This window comes from Globicephala melas, chromosome X (assembly GCF_963455315.2).
Source record: "Globicephala melas chromosome X, mGloMel1.2, whole genome shotgun sequence".
Classification (NCBI taxonomy): Eukaryota; Metazoa; Chordata; class Mammalia; order Artiodactyla; family Delphinidae; genus Globicephala; species Globicephala melas.
This window is the reverse complement of record NC_083335.1, coordinates 105,993,243-106,005,439: the sequence shown is the minus strand read 5'-3', so window position 1 is coordinate 106,005,439 and position 12,197 is coordinate 105,993,243. Positions and strand designations below refer to the sequence as shown.

At 37.6% G+C, this 12,197-nt stretch overlaps 1 protein-coding gene across 9 annotated transcripts in view; it reads left to right on the top strand.

The window, feature by feature from the left end:
- The window catches only part of ZFX (zinc finger protein X-linked), a 57,820-nt gene extending 46,490 nt beyond the window's left edge, over positions 1-11,330 (top strand). For 8 of the 9 annotated variants that reach the window (XM_060292464.2, XM_060292466.1, XM_030851423.3 and 5 more), the window contains 5 exons: positions 3,089-3,238; positions 3,459-3,602; positions 4,068-4,220; positions 4,760-4,900; positions 5,746-11,330. In XM_060292464.2, coding sequence (XP_060148447.1) covers positions 3,089-3,238; positions 3,459-3,602; positions 4,068-4,220; positions 4,760-4,900; positions 5,746-6,929 — 1,772 coding nt within the window. In that variant the 3' untranslated portion in view covers positions 6,930-11,330. The remainder of the gene's footprint in view (positions 1-3,088; positions 3,239-3,458; positions 3,603-4,067; positions 4,221-4,759; positions 4,901-5,745) is intronic. The other variant, XM_060292469.2, reaches the window with a different exon arrangement.
- The last annotated feature ends 867 nt before the right edge of the window (positions 11,331-12,197 follow it).

The window sequence follows — 12,197 nt, the reverse complement described above, 5'->3', positions numbered from 1 at the left end:
AGGAAATTGAAAAGTACATAGAAATGCTAAGGAAATTGAAAAGTACATAGAAATGCTAAGGAAATTGCAAAATGCTATGCAAATGGTAGTTATTATTAGAGGTGGCCTTAATTTCCAGAAATTATGCTCTTCTATTTTGGAGAGGCCTTATTCTGAAGCTTTAGTTCTTCATTACAGCATTAGAAAAAGGCACTTATGCAGAAATCATACGTATGATGACTCAGTTTTATCAAAGCCTTCTTTGTCTGTTTTTAGAAATTCATTTTTAATGGTAACTTTAAAATCACAGTGAAATTTTTAGTACTTAACAGGACCACCAAAATGTTTTTTTTTAAAAAAAACAAATCACTTCTGTAATATTTCATATTCAGAATAATTTCATAGGTTGAGTTAGTGGGACACATTCTCAAGGTGAAAATCTGAAGGTGAATTCTACTTTTGTCTAATAATAGAATAGCTTTGCTAGGCTTTGGTAAGTCTGTATATTTCAGATGTGTTTCCCACACATGTATGAAAGCAAACAAATGTCTTACTCTAAGTTACAGGTAAATGCGTGACATTTTGCAAGCTCCACAATGATTGGATTTTGGTCATCAGAGATTTTATCTTATGAGTACCAACAAACTCAACATATGCAAAAACAGCTAGCCTGACTTTGTTCTTTGTAAACACAAGGACATTTGATTTTCCAGTACATGTTAGAATCAGTTTTGACAAACCTTGCCAAAAGAGGCCAAGCTTCATCAACAATACCAAACTATTCAGAGATGAGTTCTCTGAAGACGTACAGATTTATTCAGGACTCTCCTGCTAGTTTGGTGAGATCTTCAGCCTTCTAATGGCATCTCAGTTTGAAGTTCCAAAGCCACCTTTAAGAAAATAACAGTGGCCCTGTCAGCTGGGTATGTCATAGAAATATTTAGCTTTGAAAAAGCGTAAGTACACATCAGGCCAGAAATAAGGACATAATGTCGATTCTTTCCCTGTACAAGTCATTTTTATAAAGCATAGTCAAGATACTTGAATTTAGGTAGTTATATTCAGTTCAGGGAACCTCTCTTAGTTCTTAAAAACCACAGAGAATTTAACCAGCTGGTCTCTCTGAACCTTCATATCGGTAAGCTTGTCCTGGATCAGCTCATTTTCTCTAGCTTCTCAAGCTCTTAACCCATCTGCCATTCTCTTACTGGTGACCAAGGCCCTTACCTCCTGTTTCATATCCACAGTTGAAGCCACCAGCCATGAATTCTTCCAACTTTGTGCATTACAGTCTTCCTTTCCCTTCTCTAAACACAACATAAGCTTCATTCTCATCCATGTTTAACTTCTCAGGTCTCAGAAGGATAGCGTATTTCTCCTCCTATTTAAGGAAAATTCCTTCATCTTTATGCCTTGTTTCATCTTCTCCCTGTTCTTCTGAGACCTTGATCCCAAAATTTCACCAGGTTCTCTGGCTTCAGCCTCTCACTTTTTATTGTATTTTCTCTCACAGACTGAGCATGCTTGAGTATTTTTAATCAATTAAACAGAAAAGTCCTTGATCCTGCAATGCATTCTAGTTTCTACCCTTTGTTCTCCATTTTTAAATTGGACTTTTTGAAGAAATTCACACCTTCCATTGAATCCTCAACCCCTCTAATCTGACCCTATATAGCCTTCACTACACTGCTCTTCAGCAGGAACACCAGTGACTTCCAGGTTACTGTTGTCAGTGCAGACATTCCCCTTTGACTTGGGTGCATGCTGCATTATTGCCATGGGCCTTACTAGGATTCTTGGAACTTCTAACTCCCTAGCTTCCTTTATGACCTTCCACCAACCTGTCCAGCTTTCCCTTCTCAGGTTCCTTTGTGAACTCTTCTTCTTGTCCCTCCCTTAAACCATGACATTCCCTAGGATATCCTTAGCCCACTCTTTCCTCACACTGCAGGTTCTCATTGTGATCCCAAGGCTTAGTTAACATGGAACCGATGGCTCCCAAATCTGTGGGTCAGCCTTCAGCTTTCAGATTTGAGTATCGAGCAGCTGACTTCACATCTCAGCCATTCCTTGAATCATTGATTCATCAGTATTCTGAGTGTCTGCTATCACCAGACTCTGTCTTAAAAGACTGAATAATTAAAATACAGATTCTGCTCTATCAGTGGGAAAGACGGAGGCAACACACCCCTAGTGACAACACAGTGAATCGTATACTCTGCGAGAAACAAGCAAAAAGTTCTGTGATCACAGAGGGATAGGGACAGGTACTGGCTCTTAGAGCTTTTAGGGATGTTACCCTTGGACCTTAAGTTAATTAATTAAACATGCAGAAGAGAGATACTTTCTCTAATTTCCTTCCATTTCTTCCTCCAGTCATTCAGTCACCCATATCAGAAACCCCATGGTTATCCTTGGCTCCTTTTGTCATGTTCAGTTTTCAGTTGGGCACCAGGTTCTGCGATTTCAGTCCTAAGATACGACTCAAGTGTAGCCCTCTTCCCCATCCATACTACCTCTGTCCTAATTTTTGAGGCCTTGTCACCTGTTACCTGCATTATTGCAGTAGACTCAAAACTGATATCTCTGCTTTATGTTTTGATCCCTTTGAATCCACCTTTCTCAAGGCCAGCATGGTGTAGCAGAAATGGTGATCTGACCTTGTCACTGTTCTGCCTAAGAGTCTCCCACCACCTACAGCAGAAGTTCTCAAACTGCTGATCAGAATCCCTGGGGCAGGGTTCCTTTAAATCTGTCTATCAGGCCCCACCCCTGCTAATTCTGATTCTGTAGAACTGCTTGGCGAGGGCCTGTGTTTTTAAGTTCCCTGTGAGGTTGTGACACCTGACCAGACTAAAAAACCTCCTGCCTACCAGGGTCAAGCATGAGCCCCTCTGCCTGGTTGTACAAAGCCCTCTGTGACCTGGCTTTAGCTTAGCAGTCAGCCACATTTCTCACCATGTGCTGCGTGTGTACTTGTTTAGGTAAAATCATCCAATTTTATGTGAATCAAGTTAGAGATTATATTTGTAAAAAGGGCTTTTGAAAATGGTAACTTTTATTTAAATATCTGCTATTATTATTTGTCATGTATTTCCTGCCTTTTTAGTGGATGATGCTGGCAAAATAGAACACGATGGTTCCTCTGGGATGACCATGGATGCAGAGTCGGAAATCGATCCTTGTAAAGTGGATGGCACTTGCCCTGAAGTCATCAAGGTGTACATTTTTAAAGCTGACCCTGGAGAGGATGACTTAGGTAAGAGGAAACCTTCAGCATAGTATACCTCCTGATCAAACACTTCAACCTAATTATTTTTTGGTGGTTTAGACTGAGAATATTTGTAATCTTTTCTGAAGATAACATTTTAAGCAAGGGTTCCAATATAGCAGTAGAAAAGTATGTAAAATGTAGTAAGTGAAACAGGTGGAAATGAAGTCTTCACATAAATTCTTGGAGCCTTCATCTTGTCTGATAGGTGGCACTGTAGACATTGTGGAGAGTGAGCCTGAGAATGATCATGGAGTTGAACTACTTGATCAAAATAGCAGTATTCGTGTGCCAAGGGAAAAGATGGTTTATATGACTGTCAACGACTCTCAGCAAGAAGATGAAGATTTAAGTAAGTAGGTGGCCTTTTTGTGGGAGAGAATTTTATGTTCCTGTAGCTCTATTTTTTTTTCTTTTTTAAAAAAATATGGCCAGTATCTGAAGGAAACAAGTAGGATTATTGTAGAGATTATTATTCTGCTGTATTTCAAGGGAAACATCAATGACTTATTATGTGTGCTTAGAATGTTGCTTTAAAAACAAATTAAGGAACTATATTCAGTATCCTATAATAAACCATAATGGAAAAGAATATGGAAAATAAGATTATTAAAAAAGCACATTATGGGAAAAGCCAAGAAATGTAAGATTCATTCAGTAAATATTTATTGAGTGCTTACTACGTGAAAGCTATGTTCTAGGTATATAACATGTGAACCTTCTTTCTACTTGTCTTTTAACTGAATTCAAGTGAAAATATCTTTTCCTGTGATCTCTGTAAACCTGGTCACACAAGTTTCTATAATTTTCTACTCAGATGTTGCAGAAATTGCAGACGAAGTTTATATGGAAGTGATTGTAGGAGAGGAGGATGCTGCTGCCGCAGCGGCAGCCGCTGCTGCACATGAACAGCAAATCGATGACAATGAAATCAAAACTTTCATGCCAATAGCATGGGCAGCAGCTTACGGTAAGTCGCGTTGCAGCTCTTGGGATTGAATTGGTTCTTGAACATGAATTCATGATTGAAAACGGTTTCTGTGGTCTTAGGTTTCAGAAATCTGAAATACCAGTACCCTGTAAGGGTTATTTGATTTGCATAAGAGTAGAGGAAGATTATAAAGTCTACTTTTTGTCTTTATTTTTAACAGGAATTTCCTTCATGTGTATATTACGTAGAAGGAAGTACTGCAAGAAGTACACAGGCTTTCAAGCTGAAACTTTTCATCTTGATTATATGTGGCCCATGACTTTACAATTTTGGGAGACAACAAGGGAGTCCATGGCCATGGGGCAAAATGCTGACATGTGTTTTTTAGATTTGGAAGCTAGGCATTTCCTATGGTCTTGCTATAATAAATGTGGTCATAAAACCCATTACCTAGAATGGGGAATTTCTGTCATTCATGAGTATCATGGCTAACTTTCGTTGTTATAGTTAATAAAGAGTCCCTAATTCTTTATAATTTATAATACTGTATAATTTTGTTTTTTAATGCGCATTGTTAGGTAATAATTCTGATGGAATTGAAAACCGGAATGGCACTGCAAGTGCCCTCTTGCACATAGATGAGTCTGCTGGGCTTGGCAGACTGGCTAAACAAAAACCAAAGAAAAGGAGAAGACCTGATTCCAGGCAGTACCAAACAGGTGAGGGCACATGAGTTCCACAGCGCAGCGTGCTTTGCGAGCTCTCAGATGAAACTCTAGTGTGTATCCCCAAAGGTGTTGTGATGACATTTTAGCTGCTAGACCACATAGAGCTTTTGTGTATTGAATTTGAAAATATAATTTTAAGAATTCAGTGATATTCATGAATGATTTCCTTGGATTAAAAAAAGAAAAAAGGGGGAGCGGGTAAAACATGGATGAAAAAATTCAAAACTCGGGTGATTTTTATGTGGATATGAGAAGAAATCCCTCAAAGATGTTGGAAGCGTTAACTTTTTTTAAAAACCAAATATATTTAAAGAATCTGATTATGTCAGCATAAAGCAGGAATACTTTACAGAGCAGCAAGGCAAGTACTTCAGTTCTTGTGACATATTCTTGTCTATTCTTGTATGCTGATTTGCATATTAAAATTCTGTAGACATATTTAAATTGACATAAGTTATATTGTTAGAATAACCAAAGTAGAAACTGTGATTATGAAACTTTGTTTTTATCAATAATTTCCCACCAATTTCTCAGTTGATACAGCTGCAGTCACTAGTTGGTAGAAGTTACATATATATTCATTTATTTTTTTTTAAACTGGAGGGAGTGAGGTTGGTACAGTCATACTGAATGGAGTTTCCAGACCAGGTTCTCTTTTTGATGAGGCTGCTGTATCTCTTATGTTGAAAAATTGTAAAAGGAATGATGCTAAGTAGCAAATAGCCTAACATAGGAGTACTTGCCCAATAATGTTCAGAACACATGCTTTAAATTCTTGAAGAAACCAAAACAGAACTTGGTTTGATCACTCATGCTCCTTTCTTTTCCTTCCTTAGCAATAATTATTGGCCCTGATGGACATCCCTTGACTGTCTATCCTTGCATGATTTGTGGGAAAAAGTTTAAGTCGAGAGGTTTTTTGAAAAGGCACATGAAAAACCATCCTGAACACCTTACCAAGAAGAAGTACCGCTGTACTGACTGTGATTACACTACCAACAAGAAGATAAGTTTACACAACCACCTGGAGAGCCACAAGCTGACCAGCAAGGCAGAGAAGGCCATCGAATGCGACGAATGTGGGAAGCATTTCTCTCACGCTGGGGCTTTGTTTACTCACAAAATGGTGCATAAGGAAAAAGGAGCCAACAAAATGCACAAGTGTAAATTCTGTGAATATGAGACAGCTGAACAAGGGTTGTTGAATCGCCACCTTTTGGCGGTCCACAGCAAGAACTTTCCTCATATATGTGTGGAGTGCGGTAAAGGTTTTCGTCACCCATCAGAGCTCAAAAAGCACATGCGAATCCATACTGGGGAGAAGCCGTACCAATGCCAGTACTGCGAATATAGGTCTGCAGACTCTTCTAACTTGAAAACGCATGTAAAAACTAAGCATAGTAAAGAGATGCCATTCAAGTGTGACATTTGTCTTCTGACTTTCTCAGATACCAAAGAGGTGCAGCAACATGCTCTTATCCACCAAGAAAGCAAAACACACCAGTGTTTGCACTGCGACCACAAGAGTTCGAACTCAAGCGATTTGAAACGACACATAATTTCAGTTCACACAAAGGACTACCCCCATAAGTGTGATATGTGTGATAAAGGCTTTCACAGGCCTTCAGAACTGAAGAAACATGTGGCTGCCCACAAGGGTAAAAAAATGCACCAGTGTAGACATTGTGACTTTAAGATTGCAGATCCATTCGTTCTAAGTCGCCATATTCTCTCAGTTCACACAAAAGATCTTCCGTTTAGGTGTAAGAGATGTAGAAAGGGATTTAGGCAACAGAATGAGCTTAAAAAGCATATGAAGACGCACAGTGGTAGAAAAGTATATCAGTGTGAGTACTGTGAGTATAGCACTACAGATGCCTCAGGCTTTAAACGGCACGTTATCTCCATTCATACGAAAGACTATCCCCACCGTTGTGAGTACTGCAAGAAAGGGTTCCGAAGACCTTCAGAAAAGAACCAGCACATAATGCGACATCATAAAGAAGTTGGCCTGCCCTAACAATACTTCTACAGACTTTTGTAGAGATGTTGGCCTTGAAGCAGAAAATTCATTTTAAAGCCACAGTCTCGTTCACATACAATACTGTATATTGATTTATGCTGTGTACAAATAGAATTATTGCTTCTAGTTGACTTTTTTTTTTTTACCATTTGTTCAGTAGTGTGTTCTGAATTCTATTCAGTTTGTTTAATAAATGGGGAAAAGCAGCAGCAAGCAAGTTGCAGCAGCAAGCAAGTTGCAGCAGCAAGCAAGTTGCAGCAGCAAGCTTTTAATAAAGTAATCCCTGATTCTATACTGAGTTTTTCTATCTTAGAAGTTTTATATTTATTTAAATATTTACCTTGCTTACCTTGATGGTACTCTTCTAAGACCATTTAACTTAAGGTAATTTTAGATTGGTAACTCTGAAAGTACTCATGTTGACTTATTTTTTTTTCCCATAAATTTCTCACAATAAAATCGTCAGAGACATCTACTAATATAAATGGGAGATTTTATGGTCAGGTCTAATTATCCTAACATGGGAGTCATTTACTCATCTTGTTTTAATATTTTCAGACCACATGACAATGAAAGTTTCCATTTGAGCTTTTGTGTCCCTGGCATCGCTGAGTAAAGAGCAGTGGCTGGGTTTGTGTTTACCTTTCGTTTTGTTCAGACAAAATATACTTTTGGGGGTGCTTTCTTTGGAGTATTTACATCTTTTGTCAGCATAGCAAACTTTTAGAAAACTTTATTGAAAAATTTTGCTTGATCCTGTTGTATTTTGTCTTTGCTGCTTTGTGTTGGAATGGTTGTGTGCTACAGATGAGACTTAATGAGGACTGCATTTGGAATCTCCTAGAGGTAATTCGTGGCTTGTAGGATCTTTTGCAACTTTATATATGTAAATGTACCCTGACTTATGTATATGCACATATATATAACATGTATCTGTGTGTATTGCTTATTTTACATATTTATACACACAACCCCAAGTAGTAGTTGTTGAAAATCTATAATGAAAAGTATTAAATTTACAATAACATGAAAGATGCAGGGATGCATGAGAGAGCATTTGGTAAATCATGCTCTTTGGAGAGACTACTCAGGTGAAGAATTAGAAGGAAAATAAGGACACTAGTATTTTTAAAGAGTAAAGGTATTTTCTTTTAAATATCTTTGGTAACTGAAAAATAGAAGTTAAGATGTTTCTAGATAGAATGTTTTCATATAACTTCAGCTCCATGCCTTTATATTTTTCAGAAAAGCTAATGAGAATCCAAACATAACTCCCTCAGTTCTCTCTGAGAAGCCCATGAAGGGATTCTGTGTCCCCAAGTGAGGGGACTAAGGAAGTAGTTGCTCCATGTACCACAGAATGGGTGCTAATTACGACTTACACTGGGCAAGTTCAGCCTGCTCTGTTACTTCTTCGTTACAGCTGGCAACCTTTCAAAACCTTAACACTCAAGCTGGCTTTGATTAGAAGATAAAGGTGTGTGTTTTAAGTGCATGAGGAAAATCTGAGGCCTTATTTGGAACGTCACCAAGTCTTTCACAGTTTCGTTTTTCTTTGAAAGTTAACACTTTTTAACAGAGAGTTCTGAATCAGAGTCATAAATTCATAAAGTGAACTTGGTTAGTTAGAATTTGGTTATGTTAAGATGAATCTTGGAGAACTGAAAACAGGTTTTGGGATCCCTTAAATTGGCTATCGGCACATGAGTATCTGGTACATCATGGGAGATTTTGGAGTTTGCTCCCCACTTGTGCTGCCTTGCCAGTTCATCATGGTGTTCCATCCCCTTTGTGCTATTAGGTTTTTAGCTTTCATCTTTCTCTTTGCTGTTGATATTTGTATGCAAGAGTTATATTTATAGGGTGAGAAATCTAATATTTGGTGTGTGGCAAGCCTCTGAAGTGCTAGGTTGATTTAGTCCAGTTCTGAATCAAGTGCTTTAGGCTGGTATAACTCCATCCTGAATACCAGTCAAAGCCAAGGCATAGGGAATGCCTGTGCCCTCTTGGCCCCCATAATGTGCTTTTTTTTTTTTTTAGAGTAACTTAACCATCGTGTGATTCATTGCCCTGCAGTACTATTGAAAGCTCTGTCTGTTTTTTTGTGAGAACCTTTAAAATCTCCCTTAATTTTTATTTTTCCCAGAAATAATGTAAAAGATAACAAACGAAATTGGAAATTTATTGATTTTAAAACATCCGTAAAAATTAATACAGAAAATATCAATTGGTCATGTATATTTTTTTAAATAAACTGAAAGATAAAGAACACAACAATTTACACACTTTATATTTCTCTTACATGGTCTGGAATCATACACAGTTCTTTTCTTTAAAGCACAATATTGAAACCTTTAAAAGGTATTTAAGGGTTTGGTCAAGTGAATATGGTAAGGTGTATTTGTCTGTATAAAGAGAAAAAAAACAGTAGTCATTGTTATGAACTGACATTAGTTACAACCTAGTTTTAATTCTTAAAACAATTTTGATTAGCAAAGCTAAAAAAAAAAGGTTGTTTCAGTTAAATGTTTTAAAGAGGTACAGATTTTTACAAGGACATAATATAAGTTATTGTTCTGTAGAAATATCCTTAAATATTGTATGTCCCTCCCTCTGTACACTTTGTAAAAAAGGTAAAATACATAAAAAGAAAATCATATAGGGATGTGTGACATTATTGTAATTGTGTACTTGAGAATAACGTGCAAAAATAAAAATCAGAATATTTTCCTGTTAATGTTTAGTCTATTTGATACCAGTACTAAGTTAATGCTTTTTCTTAAGAAAAAAATATGTACAGTTTTTGTAAACCTAATAAACATCAAAAGCAGTGGATTATTTTCATTTCCCCATTTCTTAATTCCTTATATGCAGCAGTGGAATGCGAAATGCTTGATCGCTTTGAATTTTGTGACTTGGATTTAAATACTAATAATATTTCAGTGCTGCGAATTTGCAAGTAACATTTCAGAGAAGTTAAGAGGTGATTGGTGAGTCCTTTGATGAGCATGTCCTTGAAATTCATTTTTTCTTTTATCTTCATAAAGGATTTGTTTTATTAGCATCTCTAATTCCCCTGAGATAAATTTTCCCATGCATAAAGTGGTTTTTGAGAGCACTTATTTCAGCATCAGTCCACAGCCCAGCCCCACAGCAGAAGCCCTGCCCTAGAGTTACCCCTTTGTGCCCAGTTTGGAGGGCTTTAGTAGATGCTAACATACTAGAGAATGATCATTGTTATAATAAAAATTGGAAGTTAGGTAAAAGTTATCAGGACTCAGAAGAAAATAAGGAAATAGATTTGAGTCATCTTTGATTTTTAAAGATGAGATCCTACAGTTATTTAACTGTTGGAACAGGTGTTTCCCTAATAGTTGAAACACTAAATAATCAAAATTTGAGGTAAACGATCAGGAAAACATGGTGAATGTCACTGTCCAGAGCCATAAAGAAGGCAAAACCACACCATGCTGAAAAACTTAATTGTAGTAAAACACCTGACAGATAACATCTTGCTGGTCTGTGATGCCAACCAGTCAGATAGTGTACTGCTCAGTACTCTGGGAATCTCGGTATTAACAATTTCCTTTATTTCTCACAAATTCTAGGATTCATGGAAGGAAAAGCTTGACCAGTTGAAATCTTGAAAGGGCGATAGTTCAGGGCAGTGGTTTTCAAAGCCTGGCAGCAGCGGCAGCATTATAATCACCTGGACTTTGTTAAAGATGCAAATTCTCAGCCCCACCTCAGACTCACTGAATCAGAAACTGGGTGTGAGACCCAGTGATCTGTGTCTTTACACCTCCTCCAAGTGACTCTGATGCATGCTCAAGTTTGGGAAGCGCTGTTTTAGAGCACTTGAGGAACTTAAAAAATTACTGGTGCATTCATTTTGTGTAGTAGACAAGACACACATACACACACACACACGCACCCAAACCCCAGAAGGAAGCAGTGATGGTGAAATGGGACTCAGTTTATACCTTCACTTTCATATCACTTTAGTCCTTTTGAAATGTGAGCCTGTCAGCCAATACATACATCTTTTAGTACACATGTAAATAGCCTGTATGTATTTCATAAATCTTGTATGACCTCCCCAAAGTTACATTCCCCAAAGGTAAATAGAATTCGGAGGAAGATTCACCAAGTAAAAAAGAAGGACTGAAAAGTGTGTGTTGAATTGGCCCAACATTACTTAAGTAATTCATATCTGAAAAACTATTTTGCCACATTCTGCAGCTGTTTAGATAAGGTCAAAATTAAGTTTGCCCTTTTGGATTTTGTTTTATCTTTTGTGTATGTATTGTTTGCCTTTTTCATAAAACAATTCTTGGATTTGTTATATATTGTTCCTGTTATTTTTGACGTCTTTGCTATTGTAAATAAATTCCTATTTTGTTTTAAGTTACCCTAGTGGAGTGTTGGCTATAGACAAGGCATACACACACACACACATACATGGACATGAGGCTTAAATCACACAGTTAATAAATCCCCAACACGGTATAAGCTGGAAGTGATGTGACCACTTCAGTAGTTCAGCACTTCTAGCACCAATGAAAGTATCACTGTTGCACGTAGATATAGCATCTGCACCTGCTCGGACTTTAAAATCATTTTAATGGCCCCTGAGATGGAAATTCTTAGTCAACCAAGTTTGAAGTCAAAGTAAAAAATCAAGAATTATTTTCCTTTACTTGGTTTTTCCTATTCTCTTGGTCTCTTGTGTTACTTGTGTTGCTGATATTGGTGAACACAAGGGATTTGGCGTTGTAGTGACGTGCTGGTGTTGTAAAGCCACTAGGATAGTTGGCTACAGAAAACCTGCATAGGACTTTTAGATGGCGTTTATTCATTCATGATGTGAACGACCACAGAAATATCTAAACACATTGATGAAAACGGAATAGTTAACTAGACCTATATTATTTTACTTTTCAAGAGAGGCCAATTTCTGCTTTTCCTTCATGCTTGTGTTTGGCTTTAAATGCAGAGCCCATTTCCTTTTGCCTGAACTTTGAAATAAGGGGAGGTATTCCAAAGCCATCTGATGGGGTTTGGAAGGTTCTAATCACATCCGTCCTCCTCTCTGGTTTCTAACCACATTGAAAATAGACATAAGAAGAAACCACCCACTGGGTGTGTGACTTCATATAGTAAAGCTGGATTGAGAGACCCAGAGGCCGAATTTCCCTAGGAGGGAAATGGATTTCCAGTCTAGGCCCTGACTGATGCAGCCAGTCACAAAGGTGTGGGGCCCAC